The sequence below is a fragment of the Opisthorchis viverrini genome (genome assembly GCF_000715545.1).
Source record: "Opisthorchis viverrini unplaced genomic scaffold opera_v5_177, whole genome shotgun sequence".
Lineage (NCBI taxonomy): Eukaryota > Metazoa > Platyhelminthes > Trematoda > Opisthorchiida > Opisthorchiidae > Opisthorchis > Opisthorchis viverrini.
Window position 1 is genome coordinate 573,715 of NW_008751830.1, and position 19,867 is coordinate 593,581.

The 19,867-nt window shown below is 45.6% G+C and overlaps 1 protein-coding gene across 1 annotated transcript in view; it reads right to left on the bottom strand.

Annotated features, from left to right (window-relative positions):
• Window positions 1-1,209: 1,209 nt before the first annotated feature.
• Window positions 1,210-19,867, bottom strand: part of T265_07505 (hypothetical protein) — a gene marked incomplete at both ends in the record, with an annotated part of 20,736 nt that continues 2,078 nt past the window's right edge. The window contains 8 exons of the mRNA XM_009173042.1: window positions 1,210-1,322; window positions 3,721-3,792; window positions 7,280-7,488; window positions 9,497-9,688; window positions 16,072-16,183; window positions 16,230-16,297; window positions 16,335-16,502; window positions 16,547-16,653. Coding sequence (XP_009171306.1) covers window positions 1,242-1,322; window positions 3,721-3,792; window positions 7,280-7,488; window positions 9,497-9,688; window positions 16,072-16,183; window positions 16,230-16,297; window positions 16,335-16,502; window positions 16,547-16,653 — 1,009 coding nt within the window. The remainder of the gene's footprint in view (window positions 1,323-3,720; window positions 3,793-7,279; window positions 7,489-9,496; window positions 9,689-16,071; window positions 16,184-16,229; window positions 16,298-16,334; window positions 16,503-16,546; window positions 16,654-19,867) is intronic.

Below are 19,867 nucleotides of genomic sequence, written 5' to 3' on the forward strand. Positions count from 1 at the left end.
AGACACCTGAAGAGTAAGCCTTGAATAGACTCAGTTCCCATGTTCCGCACTCACTTAATACCGTTGTGAAGAAAAAGTAGCAGCCAGGGGGAGGTCTGCTAACCTATACGACAAAGGATACGGGCAACAAACGATGCTACCCTGAACAAATTCCTTACCTGCAAGGTTAGGATTTTCTTGGGAACACTTCCCTGCACCACTGACTCAATAGTCTGACCCACTAGGCTGTAGGAGGCATGCCTAACCCGAGGGCACAGATAATAAGGAGTAACTACCTGATTCCTAATTTGGCTGTACACAACACGTGCGCTTGAGCAGTACCAAACTTTCTCGTCCTAAAAGTAGTTCGACCATATTGAATACAGTACTGGTGGTCACGGTCAACGGATCGGTGATCGAAGCGTAAGGCTTTCCAGGACGACCTTTTCCAACCCATCCTTCCTCCAGGGGAGACAGCATCACCGCTTCCTCCAAACAGAGGTGCCGGTCATTTGTCTTCACATTCATGTCACAAAGGACAGTACAGCTTTACCTCCGTAGTACGGGTACTTGCTGCGACTTGCCTGGCTTTTCACCTGTGAACTTCTCGAGACAGTTGAATTCTGAGGAAAGAGTTCCATCTAGCTCAGCCCGAGGGCTCCCTACAGAATTCAAGCCATCGCCTTAGGGTGGCAGCTATTTGGTCTCTAAAAATTCGAACACAAATGCAAATATTAATGGGGCGAAACCGGTGACAGGTTGCCAAAGAGATTTCATGGTAGGCTGTTCTGTCAGATTACAATTCTGTTTGGTTTCTTGCAGAGTGAATTCCGTACTAGCATTCTCCAGCAAATAAACAGAAACAACAAAACCACCGTATGAACGGTTGAAAGAACTATCAGTGATTATGACCTTACCTTACTCTTTAGATAAGGCGTGTTACTCGCTCAAAACGAACCAGTCAACTCATGATAAGCGGCCGTTAGTTAATGGCTAAGCTCAGCTCTTCGGATGGGACTCACATCACCACTAACTTGTCGCTGAAACTGTTACTCGCCGAGAAAATAAGCATGTGAATCCTAAAGGAAAAGGATGGAGCGTGTGCGTTGTAAGCCATTGCATACACTCCGAACGGATTTCAACTGAAAGCCCATTCGAAAAAATCGAAAGAAGCAAAGTCGACAGAATTTTAGAGAACATCAATTATTAAAATAGCTAAATGCATAAAATCAACGGTTTCTATAATCTGTTGAAGTCTGAGATCAATTGGACTGTTTCGTGAAGAAGCTCATGATTGGTTTTGTGCCTTTGCTCGCCAGCTTCAGCTTCTTTGTAGCTAATGGCTGAAAACAAAATGGAAACAGGCGATGCGACAAGCAGCATTGAAAACGATAGCATACGTACGGAATCGACGAGCCTTATAAGCAATGAGCCCAATTACGATCAATAATCACTAGATCTTTCGCTTAATTCGAGCGCACAAATTGGACACCTCAAGCGGTATTGAATAGTCAAAACCGCTCTGAACGACAACACTAGTGCGGCCCAATACAACTCAGCCTACGCAACGTTGTGGCTTGGAACCTTTGCTAACAAGATGACCGAACTAATGAGTAAACCATTTGATTCCAGACTGTGTTGAATTGGAGAATGGGATCAATGACACTAGCCAGAGGGCTGCGCGATTCTAGAAAATGAGACGTAAAGCACCGCTGGAATCAAACAACGGTTATAATCCATGATTCTCTCACCACAGACGTTCAGTGGCCGATTACAGCTGGCCGGGTAGACAAGATTGTACACTATAGATTCGGTGGGCGACTTCCAATAATCTGTATGCGAGCTGTTTCAGAAACAAAGAGGTGAGAACCATGCAGGATAACGGTGCCCCCCCCCCCCGGAGAAATAACAAAAGTGAAACTATTCCTTGCAACGAAGCTTCTCCTGTTCTGGGGCACTGGACTAAATGGTCAAATGTGAAGCATTTTCGGGAAGATATATTGAGGCTTCTAGCGCGACCTAGTTGACAGGTTCCACGACAACAGCGCCCTTAAAGCAGGACGTTCAACCAATGTCTGGGCGATAAAACGTAACTCGATGATCCAGCATGGTTGGCTTTGCACGGTACAATATTAATCTCACTATCAACGGCTTCTCGTGAGGTTCAAAACTCTATTAGTGGATGCAGGTAGTGCGCACTAGACACGTCGCGGTGCTGGTAGGGGGGAGGGTTGGATTCTGCGTTGCCAAAATTGTTTTCCTGATGGAATCCCTTTCACTTACTGTGATCTCCTGATAGAATAGGTAGTGCATCGTTTAAATTTTCAACCTATACAACCCTTGCAAATTTGGACATCGTCCATGTGCTGGTGAACCTCACATTCCTATGGAGATGATGAGAGTTGGTGTGAATGTGAGCGAATATTGACGAAAATGTTGAACATTACGGCTCAAGCAAGGCTAACACAAAGTTATTTGGATGAGTGGAGTACATGACCTAAGCACTGTTAGTGCACTGGCCAGTTTGGACCAAAAGCCTTTGGGCAATGGGGCACAAAGATGATGAGTGTCAGACTCATGTACAAACATTATCATCACGGTTCGGCATGCGCTTCACAACTGCAAAATGTAAACTGATACTGCAACACTGGGTGGGCTCGAACCCTAGCCTCATGCTTGCGGATGAGCCGATTGAGGTAGTAGGTAAATTGGTTTACCCGGTCAGCTGTATCGGTCCTGGTGGTCTTGCGAAAGATAATATTTCCATCCGGATTGGGAAGGTCAGAGCAGCTTTTGTGAATCTGCGTCACCAGTGGTGTAGGCGTGACACCAGCTTATCCGTCAAGGGTCGAGTTTACAATGCTGCGGTGCGCTCCACATTAATATATGGATCAGAAACCTGGCCGCTGCGCTCCGATGATGTCAAAATACTTTCAGTGTTTGACCATCGATGTCTCCAGAGCATTGCCCGGATCTGATGGGAACACCGGATCAGCAATGCTGAAGTACGTCGAATGGTATTCGGGAGAAATCTCACCCTCGATAGATGAAGTGATCACACTGTGTAGGTTGTGCTGGCTTGGCCATGTGCTGCATATGCCAGTCGACCGACTTCCTCGAAGGGCTCTTTTCGCACAACCACGTGAAGGGTGGAAAAGAGTCAGAGGCGGTCAATGACTTGACAGCGAAGCATAAAGGCCATTACCAGCAAACTCAGCTGCGTTGGTCACTGCCGTCTTCCTGGATGAGGATCGCGAGACGAGCCATTTCAATGGTTAGAGATATTCTCAGACATGGCCCAGTCGCGCCCTCAATGGCGCTCATGAATCCAAGTTATTGCCTTAAATTCATAGCTCCCTTCCCAATTCACCCACCTAAAAGTTCACCTACAGCGCTGTATTTAAGCACTAATTTATCAGCTCCCACCTTGCAGCTACCTACCCCACCTCCCCAAACCATCGGTGAACGAAACCGTACGACAAGTACGCGGTGGCGATGGTTCGATGGTTCGCGGTCCGTGGTTCGAATCCGACCTCCGCCACTCGACTTCCCCTGTCTAGGCTTGGGCAACCTGGCAGTATCCCAGCCCTCGTGCTTCCTTCGGGTGGCATGGCAGCTAGGCACCGGAAGGGTGCTACAGCTGAACGCTTTCTTTCTTTTTCTTTTTTTCATGTACAAACAATTGAGTTTACTTAAAAGGAGTCTGGAGAACATACAAAAATGCTGCAATAAGGCACTCACTTCGATAGCTTTACTAACCGCAGCCGGTTTCTTCATTGAAGTTGAGTAATCTTCAGTAGGTCGCGCTACAGTCTAAAATAGATTACCAATAGGAACACATGGTATAAAACGAAGACACCCTCAGATAAGCGAGAGGAAAAACAGGAAAAATGCGGCGCTAAGTAAGGCTGCGAAGGATTCGTATGGTTGCATATTGGCTCCCGCTGGTTGCGAAGCGAACTCTGTATGTTGAGTTCAGTTTAAAAACCGTGCATCGAAATGCAGTGAACCCGCCTGCTACACCTTCGTTTACCGAGGACCAGGAGGACGAGGGAATGAGAGCCACGCGCTCAAATTAATGGCTAAATCAGTTCAATGATGTGGAATGGTCAGGTATGGCGGAGATTGAAAGCTACGCAGTGAGGGCGATAGCTTTGATGCAAGACAGCCAGTAGCTGCATAACACAGCCGTAACTGTCAGGGTCACTAACCACCAGTCTATCTTGTCCTGTAGCTTCAACTAGGGGAGATAGCACGCGACTGAGTCGACTGGTAAGAGCTTTCATGACTCGTTGCAGGATCACGGTCATCTTCATCCGACACAAGGTTGGAAGTGGGCTCTGCGAGGTAAACAGTCCTCTGGTCCACGAAGTACATGGCTTAACCAGCTTACCCTGTGGGGTGAGAACAGTTGACCTATAGACAGGGGTGAACTTTCACAAAAACCACCTGGAGTACTTTAGGGTTACTGACCTGGTGTTCCCAACAGACTTGCACAACCCTCCAGAAGCACCTATAGTCAAACGTAGAGACCATCTGAAGGTTTTGCCCACACAACGCCACGTCTCTTTTGCGAGCTGTATGAGAAGTAGGCACTCACCTCCTTCAGAAGGAGTGGGTGAGATTTGCAGGAACAGTTACGGCTAAAATTAGGCGTTGTTTGCGGACGTGCAGGTGATCTGGAAGACACATGTAGCACCCAGATAAGAAAACATCCCCCTACCACCCTCTCAGTACCTACCTGTCCTCCAACCCAAAAAGAGTCAGAAGGCAGAGATACTCCTAGAATATCAGAGACTAGAGAGGAGTAGTTAAAAAGCTTGAACTGGGATGGAACAAAGAACACATCACACAGATGGTGAGTCTTAAACAGCACAGTTCACAAGCGAATTAAGCCCATCTGTCCGCGATTCTCGTAGGATATGGTGGGCATTGTAGTACCAATGACTGATGAACAGTGATGTGATAACAGATGGACACCCATTTTTTCAACGTTTGAATTCGAAAGTAATTACACTGCAAAGTTTTCCTCGGTCACCAGGGCAAACGGTATAAGTTAGTGGAAGACCCCAAAACTTTGAGAAAACCGAGCGGATGAGTCCGATTCCAGGATAAAAAGTCTTGTCGACATCCTCCGTGCTACCTACCACGTATTTGAATGTGCCAGTTCGAATCCAGATGATGAAGACTTCACATATACCGAATCCAACGATAGATCTATAACAACAGTTTTTTCTGTCTGCAAACCTCTGTGGTTAAGCGCACAGAGAATATTCAAATCTGGCCAATCGGTGAACATATAAAAGCTTGTTTTTTCGGCGGTTTTCGGACAAATGTGCAAGATCTACTCAGGCAAGGTTGACGGCCATCTAGTACGGCACTGCTTGGTCACTCACGCCGTAAAATGTGTCTGTGTGCACATCCATCACTATATATTGTTTTCAGCAATCAGTTCGGCCACGCGCGAACTCCCAAAAGTCAAATCGTTCAAACGAAGGTTTATAAACAAATGAATGCAACGAAAAATGATAGGATGGCACAAATCTCAAATCGTGGGATTACGCCGGTTTCTACACACCGGTTTAGGAACCGCTAATTCTACACGGGATCCCAAAGATCACATCGACTCAAGGCAAGGTGGTCACAAAATAACAAAATCCACCTTTTGGTTTAGACAAGACCTATGACAACAAGGTCCAAGAGCGGTTAACGTTAGGTCAAAACAAGAAAGGCACTATAGGCACTAAACGATAACAACCAAAACGGGGAACGACGTTGTACACAACAAGAATAAAAGAAAAGAATCAACGATCACAAGCATGCAGGGTGCAATTTTCTCGGTAGCTGGTGCGATGTTGAACAGCTATCCCAGAGCAGAGGAGTGGTGGTAACCTGCCGCGATTTCTGGAGACCCTCCTGGATCAGAAGTTATGTGCTCTCTTTCTGGGTGGGAGTCAGTAACTAATCTACACAAAGCAAACTCCTTGAAGATCAGAGAAAGTGGATTCCGTATTAGGAATCATGTGGAAGGAGTACCCGCGAACCATGAACCCGTGTTAGTCAGGAGTGAGCAGTAACAATGGGGGTTTGCTGAATGGAGTGAAGGCGAACTTCTCTACAACGATCATTTCGCTGCAGTCAGTCCTGTTGTTGAATGCTCAACCCTCTAGTATCAAAGGCAATCATACTCAACATCATCGACAGCAACACCAGATGAGAATACTGGTACTCACAAGTACGTACATTAATTTGAATAAAGCCTCATTATGGAAATAAGGAGATGGAGCAGGAAGGGGAATTAGGGTCAACCTACCACAAATATGCGAGGTGCCCACCCCTCCAGCACTTAGTCAGACAGTCTGGAGAGAAACTGACAGCACAAACGCCACTAATACCGAACAGCCATCATATCGCTCGGTACCAAGCATGGGGAGGTTCAAACGGACCCTATCCTGGATGGCAGACAGAACCAACGCACATAAATCTTTCGTAGCACCATTCATTCCCTTTGGCCATGCGGAATTCTGTTCACTTCTAGATTTCTGCCACTCCGAATTGGACACGGAAAACAACGTTCCTCTGGGCAGGCAATAAATTGGCATGTGTATCATGGGGCAGCAAAAGCAAGCGCCCAACTGGAAAATCACGGGACTCTTTTTTGCAATTAATTATCATCGATGGGTACAACTAAGTAAAACTTTTTACCACACAAAAGTGACGGCGTTCCACTTAGCGCATCAGTACGTGCTGTAAGGGAGACTGATGCACGGTGTTCTGGCAATTCAGATGAATCTCGATAATTGGACTGACCACTTTATCATCGCCTGTCGACTACAAAAGTAAACCACCCATCGATATCTCGCGAGAGAATAACCTGATGGCCGAGACAAAGTAACAGATGACATGGAAAAGTCACGAGGTGGCCGAAGTGGTTAGAGCCGAATTTAACATGGAAAAGTCACGAGGTGGCCGAAGTGGTTAGAGCCCGAATTTACTGACCGGAAGGTCCGTGGTTCGAATCCGACCTATGCCTCTCGACTTCCCCTGTCTAGGCTTGGGCTACCTGACAGTATCCCAGCCCTCGTGCAACCATGGGGTGGCATGGCAGTTAGGCAGCGAAAGGGTGCTACAGCTGGACGACGATTTGAGGTCAAGTCAGATTTGCTCAAACGGATACCAACCGAATACCCTTGCTCTCACAACGATCGATAAGCGGGCAGCAAGATCAGAGACAGATGAGAGTGCGCTACATTGTGAAGAAAAAACGCTACCCATACAGAGACGACGAGGGAAAACTTACGGATACACAATTGCCGACACTCTCGACTTCACTGGCTTGGGGATCGACATTTTCCAGCGTAGCAAGGCAAGAGGATTTAAGTCCAAGCACACTGCTCAAGTCTGCAGCTAAATCAGGCACGAGGTAGTCCGCAACTAGTTGATATGCGAAATTTTGGCACACTTTAGGAGAGAGCTTCGTGTCCGACACCAACTTGGCTTCCGTAGAATCTGTGCCGCGTGGGGGGCAAAACAGTACAAAAAACAGGTCAAGAGAAATCGGAATTGTTCCACAAGTGACGAGCATCTCAAGTCGTATTGGTATGAAGCAGATGTCCAACTTTGTAGACCGGTATCTCAACGAAAAAGATTAGCGAGAAAATACAATTACATCACTTTATTACGGATCATGGACAGTAGTAGCCAGGTGGGAAGCGGACAATAATGTAGTGCAATCCGGTGGGGCATCAACAATCACCGAAATGGCACCCTATGTTCTGATAAATACTTAGGAACATCAATGGAGTTGGCAGATTAAATTGGACATTTCTTCCAATCGTCGGTTATATCGGCAATAACAGATTCCAATGCCTTGAGATGTTGCCAATTTGTCTTAATTGGACATTTCTTCCAATCGTCGGTTATATCGGCAATAACAGATTCCAATGCCTTAAGAATGTGACAAATTTGTGTTATCGGCAGCTTTTCGGTTCCGGTCTTGACTCCAATTTCATCTGGCCTAATTCCATTATAAAATGGGAAAATCCCACTGAATGGCGAACACGATAGGGGAATCGAGAAGAATCCAATCCGAGTCCAATCAACTGCTCAACTTCCAACAGACAGGATAGATACATAAGGCAAAATACAGCCCTTTGAAAAGGCACCCAAATGAACTCATCCTTTTTTATTTGGTTTCCTGTGGTACGTCCCTTGTCCAAGAAATTTCGCACGTCTGGAAGCATCTTGAAGGTATCGAATCGTCAACGTATAGCTGTTCTTCTAAGCTCCCTTCGGGCATCCTTTTTGTCATTTTAGCCTCTTTCCGAAAGTTTTACGGGATTTACATAGCTATCCGGTAAGGCAAGCAGTATAAACGACAGCAATTGTGCGGCTGTGACGCTGTAAAGGCCATCATATCACGGCTGCCATTCAACTCAAAGGTTGAAGTACTATCAGACCGCCAAATCCTGAACAAGAGCGATGAGAGAGCGCGCCCTAGCAGCTCAGATAGCCCAAGTTCATGTATTCATTAGGCGAAAAACTTACCAATGGACGCGCACTATATAAATAATACAGTGGGAAAAACTGGTTCTAAATCAGTTCATAGCAAACCTAAATATGCCGAGCTGTCTGTGTGTGTTGATATGCCTCTATTAACGAAGTAAGAGGGTCTCCAAACTGTTATTCTGCTGTCTGGGACCTGTTTACTCCAACGTCAGATCATGCTCGGGATTAAAATTTGAGAGTCAGCCAGCGGGGCGCATGTCGTTCGCTACGAAGAGGGATCCGCTGTGAAAAGGGACCGCGATACGTGAGGCAACTCCCGATATATTGTAATGGGTATATATTGTGTTCTGAGGGTAAAAGAAGCACACCAAAGGATGGTAGATTTCTGTCAGATTTCTGTAAGAAGTGATGATCGTCCTTATGTCCTGAAGATAACACTAGGCACCCCATCCCATAGCTACATGGACACCGGATTTCTCTGCACCGTTTTACAAACCTTGTGCCCGTTGACAGTATGGCAGTAATTTAAACAGCGCATCCCCATGGAGACTGTCCATTCAGCCGTTGCCTAACCAAGAATTTCAGTCCATAAGCTAAAAGTACACCACAGATCAGACTAATAATGGACATCCAGGTTTTGTTTCCAATTTGTCGGAGAACATCTCATTCGGAAAGCAGAATAGCACTCTGGAAAAAACTGGGGTCTCTGTTCAACTTGAAGCCTTCCATAAGTGCACGTAGACAACAGAATTTGGTCTGTGGAGTGTTCTTTGAGATTAGTAGATAGGAAACCAATCAGACCTTCGACCACATACACACACACACACACACACACACACAACCTGCACCCGCAGTTTAGCACGCAGCAGAGAAAACGGCGACTGTACCACAAACGCCAGACAATCTAACAGTCAATCCATCGAAACTGCCCTCCGATAATACTGCCTAACCCGTACGTTCATGAACGCTGGAAAGGAGTGCAGAGAACTGCAGACCTTAGTTAGCTTACCTAGAGCAAAGTCGGGTGCTTTCGCGTCCACACTGCCCGTGGAACTGGTAACATTCGTAGTCAATTTGATTTGTTGGATAGCCGATGCATCGTCCAGGCGCGATAGACTGTCTGCCAACGTGTTCACTTTACACGATAGCCATTCCAGGACACGTTCTTTGCTGTACCGGTAAAGGGTTTGACTACCAACAACTGACAAACGGTAAAAAAAAGTGAGGCGAATGAAATTTAGCGCGTTTGCGTGAATGAAGGTCACGGTTTGTTAACACAAGGCAAAAGGGGGGAACCTGAAAATGCGGGGATTTACCCACTAAACAGAAGATTTGATGGAGCGACGTTGATGATGGTGGCAGACCAATGACGGGGATATTGGAAAAAAAACCAGCGAAAGGCGATTTGGCACGAGTATTTGTGACGAAAGTGGTGAACAAAAATGGAGCAATTTGACTTTGTCTCAACAAGGAAGAGCAGGTGCCTTTGACGAACAGAATCGTCAGTTCACTTATACACCGGAATCTGAAAGTGCAATTAAATTGTCGACATTCTTGCCAGCGAAGGAAGACATCCAGGTTTTGCACAAGTACCTTGTGCAGATGAGCACAGAGCACGGCGGCGTATCCTTTGTCGGTTATCGAGTTTATTTGGCTCTGCTAGTTGCGACACCCACAGAGAAGGTTTTCCATGACAGTTATTTTTGATCAGAAAAAATCATATTGACCCCCTCCCAGAATCTTTTCTGAAAAATGCTTCGTAACCTCATGGTGGAGAGCTACTCTTATGCGATGGAAACTCGTGGCATCAAATGGTATCGCCCTCTTTCCTAGTTTCACTGTCTTCAGTCTGCACTACAGCTGTATACGGATAGATGACAGCATAGCTTTGTTTAGTCAAACCCGTGATGGGGTTCGTCGGTTTTTCAGACTGAGTTGACAGCAATGCTGATAACATGAATCGTTGTTCGTGCGGTAGTTAGCAGCTGATTTCGGAAAATAGTGAATGCCGTTGGATTGTCTCTTGAGTACAAATAGCAGGCAGTTCGGAGGCATTTTCCGTGTGGGTTTGTGCGTGGGGTAGGCCCGCTCTTATACAGAATACAAAATGCTGCGTCTCTAAACTCTCGGTGTTTGTGTCCTAATAACAAGTCAAAGTTTGTTCAGTAGTAGTTGCTTTGCTAAAAACAACACTATACTTTGGGCGCCTGCCCTGATTTTTTGGTTTGCTGCTGCTTCATATTAACAAACACCGGTTTAATACATATCTCATTGCGGGTGTGGTAAGCCTAGCCCATAGTGCAAGAAGCTTTTTCCCTAATGTTCTTAGCTACTTAGGTCAATCCACCAACAGACTTCACTTTTCGTAACCAACTCCTATTGTCGCCACAGAATCCCGGAGTGCAAACCTACTTGGCTAATCTTGCTAACCGGGGGCGAGATGGCTCAGTGGTTAGAGCGCGAATTTACTGACAGGAAGGTCCGTGTTTAGAACCCAACCTCTGTCGTTCAAATCCCCTGTCTTAGGCTTGGGCAACCTGGCAGATTCCAGCCCCTTCCTCCGGGTGGCATAGCAGCTAGGCACCGGAAGGGTGTTACAGCTGAACGACATACATAAAAGGAACGACCTGCCGTTTTAAAATTGACCGACAATTTGATGCATGCATCTGGGTAAATAAATAAATATGAGACGCGTGTTTGAAAAGATGCCATTCTAAATACCCTGTTTACTTTGGGCCTCATGGACACCCTAACAGCTAGGACAATGACGTTTTGAATGTCCACTATCAAACTCATTACTGTGCGGCAAAAATGCTAGTGCTCAACTTAGACAAACGAAGTCAACGAGGATAGTGCGTAGGTTAAAAACACTCTCGACAGGCTATCAAAACGACCATACAGCGCATCTCTCTTGCATGCTAGTGGGCAAACTTCGTGTAACTTGGATTCCAAATTTCGCTCAGGGGGGATCCAATTCATTCAGTGTGTAAAAGACGTACAATTTGATTGGGTATAGATTCAGACCGCAAGTGAACTAACCCATGGTCTTGAGATTACAAAGCAATAACCACATTTAGGTGGAGTAAGCCATTCATTCACCATAGCATCACCGTTTCAAAAAGCGACGGAGTTTAGCTGGCTTTCTGAACTCCAAGTAACAATAAAGATGTTCGAAATCCTGATTAGTGAATAGATCATCTGCTTCTTTTCAAGAAGCGCGATTCACCCGAAAGACTTGTCACAACTTCGCATATTTTGGTGATGACGCGCACTGTGGTGACTGATGTATTCATCACGCATTGATATCCAATCGAATGGCTACCTGTAAACTCCAGCCCCTCGGAAGCTGACTCGGAAAAAAAGGCAGAAATCTTCTTTTCGCCTTTCGAACTGACTTTCCTTCAACTCCAAGTTTTTTCTTCGGAGTGTCTTGCCGAATCACTGTGGAAGCTGTGATCCACAGTAGGATCCATCGCATTCTTATCAACATAACAACCAGATACCCAGATAATACTTAGCCAGCAGTTAGTAATAATGCTTAACATTCAGCTGTAGCGCCCTCTGTGTCTGGCCGCCATGCCATCCGAAGGAAGCACGAGGGCCGAGTTCGATATTCCCGAAGCTGTGATCCACAGTAGGATCCATCGCATTCTTATCAACATAACAACCAGACACCCAGATAATACTTAGCCAGCAGTTAGTAATAATGCTTAACATTCAGCTGTAGCGCCCTCTGTGTCTGGCCGCCATGCCATCCGAAGGAAGCACGAGGGCCGAGTTAATTCGATATTCCCAAGACTGGGCAGGAATAATCAAGATGCAGAGGTCGGCTTCGAACCACGGACCTCCGGTCAGTGAGTTTGCGCCCTAATCACTGATACATCTAGAGTATTTAACCTTGCGTAAATACAGATCTCGCTGGTCCGCTTAATAAACCTCGATTTCAGCTGATGATTCATCGATAGTCATTACTCTGATCGGGTGACTATCGCCCACCGATGATGCCTAACCTAGAAGTTCACCAATATGCGATACCAAAGATCGTTTTATTTGATGGCAATAGAATTTACTTAGCAACATCCCTACTGCTTTTAACATCATTTCACGCCTGGTACACCTTCCACCAGAATGACGAAATTTCAGCTGTATTCCAGTGTTTTAGCAGACCTTTTATGGTACGGAGTACATTACCTCGCCTTCCATAGTGACAAAAATATAATAATGCAACATAATCAGTGTAATGAGTAGTAGCTCAATTGCAGCATCTTTTTGGTGAGGAGTGCCAACAGGCCCAAAGAAAGCACGAGGACTGAGAAACTGTCAAGACCATCCGAAGCGAAAAGCAAGTGTTGGGTCCGAACCCCAGAATTCCGGTCAGTATCCTCAGGCCTCGATCGCTGAGTTATTTCGCAGGAAAGTAGCTCAAATAAAAACAACTAATCAATATCATTAACCCTAGGGAGACGATCTGACATGGCAACGAAGTTTGGCACTTCATGAATACAGGTTAAGGCCCGCTGTTCCCTCCTGTGCATCATCCTCAATATCCTGTTGTGAGTTGCTCAAATAAATCTAACTATGCGCATTGCTCAGGGGAAGTTACCGACTAAACCAGGATAAGTCCAGACAAGGATCTGGTATTTTGAGGGAGCGTGGCGTTGGTAGTGGAAGCGAAATCAATTGTGGCAGTTAACTAGTACATTTGATTCAATGTACTGCGGTCTTCAGCCTAGTCATGGTACTGTTAGAGAGTAAGTTTGGAAACCAATAAGTATGATCCGTCGGGTCTGGGGGAGTTAATTTTCACAATGAAGGGTTACAAGAGAAAAATCAGTAACACCGAAGTTGTTCGTCGAAAAAGGGGCCTCTTCATCTGGGGTTTCTTCTAAGAAGGAATACCGTACTGTGCAAGATAGCCACATTAGCGTTCACTGCATACTATTGGATAGTCTCCGTAAACTTGGCAGTCTTAGGTAACGTCAGTGATGTCAGTGCATGTCATTGCCTGTTTCAGAATGACTGGTTATTGTTGGTCATTCGCAGTAGAAGACCTTATACTGTGGAAACGGTGGAGCCTGAAAAACGAGGTGGGTTTCCCATTGCAGGATTCTTCCTTTTAATCAACAAGAAGTGGCGTAGTGGATACATTCATTGGTCCCTTCGAGAAAATAAGGCGAAGTAAATTGCGTCCTATGATGTTAGTATCCACGATGAACTGAACCATATAAGTTGTTCACAGTGGGTTCTCAACTCACAGACATGTCAGAATGCGGGTTCATCTCACGGGCTTGAGTATCTTGTGTGTACTATGAGCAGCCGTCAAATGCTTCGCTGGGCACGAAAAAACAAAGAGGCCAATAAGCTTATATCAAACGCATGTTGGACATTCACAGAAATCAATTCTCCACAACAATGTACTACATGTACCCGTTCTGAATTCCTCAGTTATTTCGGTTGCTGGGATATAACAAACGTCAAGATAACCGCAGTCGGAGAAAGAATCGACGTGACGGGCACCAAAGGTGTTCCTGAAGTTTACGACATTTGGCTCGTAAGCTCATGGGAAATAGTCCCTAAGCACGACGCGATCTTTACGGTAGGTATCCAGGAAAACAAAAAGTATTGTAAATTCGACAGTGACAATCGGTAATGATGTCGCTTATCAGTTTAGCTCTTCCAAGAGAGACCTATCCGAACATAGACAACTCCTTTACATACCCATAGCAGCACTCCTCATCATTCAAAACCTAGGGAGCAACCCAGTCGAAGAGACGCCGCATACCTGGAGCGGCCAAGCACCCCTTCTTCGCGGTGGAAAAGGTGGTAGTTTATCTTATGGGACATCTTTATTTGTACGCAACATAAATGCCTTTAAATTGTGCTAGAGTATATCGAACTTGCGACCCAGTGGTACGAAAACCGAAAACCAGTAACTCCCCCTCCACTTATACCGTGATAAGGAGTTTAGAAATAGCTTCAAAGAAGCTTAACTCGCTCTTCAGCAATCACCCCGCCTCTGCCAAATTGTCTATTTTTTCGGTCATAAGCGGCTACACAATCTCTTCCCCAATCACGACAGGTCAGCCATGCAAAACTGCAACTAGAAAGTTTGACGACTGTCAAGCCACATCAGAAAACCGTCGTTCGAGTGTTTTCTACCGCTTAGCGTACTTGATAATCCCCGGTGCCCAAACAAAAGCAAGAAATTTTTTGCCTTCAGAAACAGTGCGATTATCGCAGTTGCTTCCAATAAGAGGGGGTAAAGCACTCAAGTTTTTCCCCACAGGCGCTACTAACGGTGCGTATTCTTGGCCATCGCGTCCCACTAAAGATAAAAAATCTGATGCGAGTGAGGTTTTCGTGATCCGGCTACATCTCTACAGAAAACGGCAGGTAAAATCCAAAGCCAATGGCTCAAAAAGAACAAAGGACCACTCAAATGAGACGATAATAGAGCAATAGGGTTGTCCGGGCCGATAACTTATCAGAACACTACATACATCAGTCAATACGGCTTTGTTATGAATTCGAACTTCGAAAACAGATGTGTAATCCTTGTTACGATGACCAGTTCGAGTTTTAAGCCTAGCGATGTTGTTGCGAATAAGACGAATAAGTGACCAACCTTACGCCGATTAGTCACCTGTAAACTAATGCTCCCGGCAGGGCAAACAGGTCTAAGGGTTGCGTTCGCACTATTGGAGAACTCAGAACGTCGACTTATTAGATCAAGATAACGCACGACATAGCAGGAAGTTGGGTTCACAGGTGCAACACCGGACATTCCGTTTCTTCTAATGTCATCGGTCTGCTTCCCGAGTCGGCAAAAAACCTAATGTGAATAGTCTGGAAAACCGTGATGTTAGGATTATCTCAAATGATGTAGTGACAGGAATGATAGTGATTACATCGCGAGTACGACTGACCCCGGCCAGAGTGTCCCCAAACTCTCAAGAGACATGGAAAGTGAGTTTACTCATGATATTATCACAGAAATCACAAAATTCAGACGGTTTATCTCGCAAAAATGAAAAGAACNAATTCAGACGGTTTATCTCGCAAAAAATGAAAGAAGCAACAGGGAACTAGCGCACTCCGGGAAAGAGTAAGCTTGACGCGTCTCTTCGAGATCAATGTTACTACTCTCAACAGTCAAGATACTTCGGTTTTGGTCCCCAAACTGTACAAGTGTGATGCGCTTAGAAAACATTGCCAAGAGCTTGTCAATAGGATTTTTTGGTTGTCCAGTCCTGCAGTCTGAACTCGACCACTAGCAACCTATCGTGATCGTAGTTTGGATCAGGTTCACTTGTTCTACTGATTACGTAAACACATTATCGGTCTATACGAAAATAGTTGTCAGTTTGGGGGAAGCGAAGTGGCTACTGGACCGCGGGTCATAACTGGCTCCGTATGATTACGTAATTAAGTGAATTTCCATATTTCTAAACTACACTGTGGATCACCATCTGTTTGGTTAAATATGGCTGCAACATTTTTTACAGTCTAGTAGTTTTTCTGACCAGTTGAGTTGTGAAGATCATCACAAGCAGTCACTGAAACGGGGAAACAACTGTAACATACCTGTTGTATCGCAAATGCACAACAAACGTGATTCGAAATTCGGGAGCTCTGTTAGAACAGTGGACAAATCGCCATTTTCCACCAACAGTGCATTGAGTGCGGTATACTTAGTCTACAGGAAGAAAAAGTGATCAATGACTCAGTTGTAGGGCACTTACAGTGTCTTTGAAGGCGGACAACAGAAGAAATATTGGATCGAAAGGAGTGCATAAGTAAAGACCACCTTCTATTGTGCCAAATCGAAAAAAATATTTAACGCATACCTGACTTTATTGTAGAACCCAGAAACCAGGAACGATAATTCTCTGCCACGTACTGGAGCTCGTATAGTAACTGCAACTTTCGATTCCACAAAAACAGAACTAGTTGACTCGACCTCGGATGTGGCAACTTCAGGACAACGCACTTAGAGAGATCACCCAAAAGTCCATCTGGAAGATATGAAGACTAAGGGGAAGGATAAACATTTGTGCACCTTCGGATATCAGTACGATTGAAAGATCTTGCATGCCGCGAGCGCCTCCTAAAAGGTTTAAGATTGAATGGGTAAACATGCAGCGAAGTGGCCGCTGGTGAAAGAGTCTAAATTTTCCTGACGGCAGTTAAAAAGAAGTGGAATCGTCCGCTTGAAGCATGCTGTGAATACATCACCTGAGAGTCGGTATATTAAGGGTACAAAGACAATAGGAATCCGGGTAGAAATCATGACATGGCCTCTTGAGACTCAACAACAGACCAGACCAACTATGAACCCTGTTTTATATGCTCCATATGTTCGGGCAGGACGTTTTCCGAAATCCTGGGGTAACGCATTGTTTAAAAAAACCTCATATATACTCCAGGATTTGTGCTGCAAATCTACAGGATGACGCGACTGAAAGCAATATGAATGTCTTCTGTGAAAATCTGCCTCTTCGTGTTGTCCGCTCATACTCATTGGATCAGGAGGCTGGTACTGTACAAACTAAGGCAATGGGAAAGTAAAGAATTGGAGATGATTTCTTCACCCAGATTTTCACCAGCCACTCAATCGCTCAAACTTAGCTCGAGCAACGCAAGTTGGGCGCACTCACGCGAGGTTAATCGCGATGCCCCGTGGGATGGGCATATAACCAGATTCGTGATATTTACTTGCTGCAAAAAGCGGAGATGGAGCCCATGATCGCCAACCTTTCGGGTCCATGTTTGAGTAAAATGAATGGATGTGTACTGTTATACGTGCGAACACAACCGACATGACCACTACCGTTTGCAACAGATGGTACGTGGAATGTAATCCGGCGGGTTGCAGTCATACAACCGATTTATAATAGTGTCGTTTGATGCCCGTTTAGGAAAGGAATTCCTGAATAGTGCGGGAGTTTCATAAATAGCCTGTTGAAGCACACTCAATACAGTTCTCAAACTGTTGGTAGAAAAGCGTCCGCAGGAAATCTCATTTTAAGGGCCAAGGCTATTAGAGGTATCCATTGTTTCTAGCCACAGCCAATGTTTCAAACCACTAACGAAGCCCCCAACACTTGAGACTATGATGAAAATCCGCCTCCTCTTCCGGCGGTATTCCAAGTTCCACAGCCTCGTACATCGTTCAGCTGTAGCACCCTTCCGGTGCCTAACTGCCATGCCAGCCGAAGGTTGCACGAGGGCTGGGATACTGCCAGGTTGCCCAAGCCTAGACAGGGGAAGTCGAGAGGCAGAGGTCGGATTCGAACCACGAACCTTCCGATCAGTAATTTCGGGCTCTAACCACTTCGGCCGTCTCGTCCCTCGTATATCACCCCTTTCTCAGGAGTCCCACTACTAACGAGGCGTACTATCCCACGAACTTAAGTCTGGCTTTCTTTGGCAACTAGTTTTGTACGGTATTTTGCTTCCTGATAAGTCCTAGTCAGACTTAACCGCTGAAAGAACTCAGCCTTCAACCTGTGGATAGGCCTAGCGATTCCCTTCTCAAAAAACAACGTGAAACGGGATCCGTTTAGGCCACACTGAACTCGAACTGCCTCAGCGGTGAAGGCCAAAACCCATTGACCAAAAGGTCCGTGGTTCAGATCCAACCTCGGCACCTCATTTGCTACCGTCCAGGCCTGGGCAATCTGACAGTATCTTTTATTTGACAGCTCTGTACCAGAAGGGAATTGCAGCGAGAATTTCTTATTTTTGTTTACGATTCAATTCCCGGGAGAAAGGAAACTCTAGATCCGAAAAAATCGCCTTTTGTAGTATGTAGACGACAGAGAATACGTCCAATTTGGGTCCAGGGATTCTGACGAGTGATGATGGCCTCTATCAACTCCGTTTAGGCTACGATATAAAGAGATGAGAGGTCGAAGGTACGCAGCAAATGGTGTCGACTCGCATCTTCATCCGTAATAATACTCCTATACGGCACATCAGGTCTGAGTTGAATATCCCGATGGAAGGCGTTCGATGGGAAGCTGTTCGGAAGTGAATTCAGGGCTTCATGGACAGTAGACGGCGTTGATCCATCTGAACCAAAGCTCTTCTACTCAATATGGATGATATTGTCGTTTGCTGGAGAACATGAACAAACCACAGGATTGATAAAGTAGTACGAAATAGAGTGAAAGCGGAATATTTTCTTGCCGACCTGTAATCGGGCGCAAGCAGATTCTGATTTCAGTGACGGTCAATAAAGATCAGGCTTCAAAGTTCGGGTGCACTACGCGTGGTTGGGTCATTAAATCTTCCCGGCCGGAAATCCCATCCCGATATGATATAGTTTCGTCTTGTCGTGAACATTTCACCTAACGAAAGATGCTGCCACTTACCGTAGGGGAATAGTAGGCTGAGACCTTCACTCAGCCCGCATAGCAGCAGCATCTGTTAGGAGGGCCCTTCACATTCTCGAACGACAAACGAATAGCAAGCAGAGGAAATAAAGCGACTTTAGAGCTACAATGACGTAGATGTTGGAAAGCAATTGCATGTTCCTTGTGGCATGTCAATCCTGATTCCGCGGGAGTGGAATACAGTTCTGTTGGCCTTTCATTGAAACCTGCGGTATCTCAAGATGTAGTCCACCGCGTGCTAGCCGGTTCCGGTTAGTATTTCATGTTTAAATCGATCAGACGCTTTTATAAAGTTCGTGAGCATCGCACCAGCATGCTTTCCTAACAGCCGCCGGTGTCCAATTTTTCTGAGTTATAAAAACGCTGATAAAGGAACGTGATCACACTCCCTCTGGGATAAAAAAAACCACCCTCAAATGGCGAGAGGTAGCTTCCGAGCGCAATTGAGGCTACTCGATTTGAAGGGCCTCACACACACTTGTGTGAATGTCAGTGACATTCCTGGAAACTGTGGAAGAGTGACTGCACTTTTCCTAGCTTGTCGATCGCACTCACGGTATAGATGAGTAGCGCAGGCGACGCACCACAGCATCGATCTTATGTAGGTATAAATAAGTGACGCGAATTTTGGGATGGGTCGGTCCACAAATCCACATTGCAGCGTTCATAGCACTCAGTGATAAGATCTCCAAGTCAGTAGTGTTATGCGCCATAAAATGATAATTGGATGGTCTCTGGTAACATCAGTTTTTTCTGTAGGATCCCGTACAGCCGGTAGGTTGGACTGAACTCCTTGCCACAAATGATAGTCTGATACGTCTTGCCAGAAAACTGGGTGATTTTCCTGACAAGGATCATTGCCGAACCGCGTTTACATCCATCCATATTGCTGCCGCATCACTCTCATCACTCTCACCATAGTTTATTTTATCCGCACAAACAACACAATGAGACTATAGTGATTTAAGCAGCAGTCACGAAGA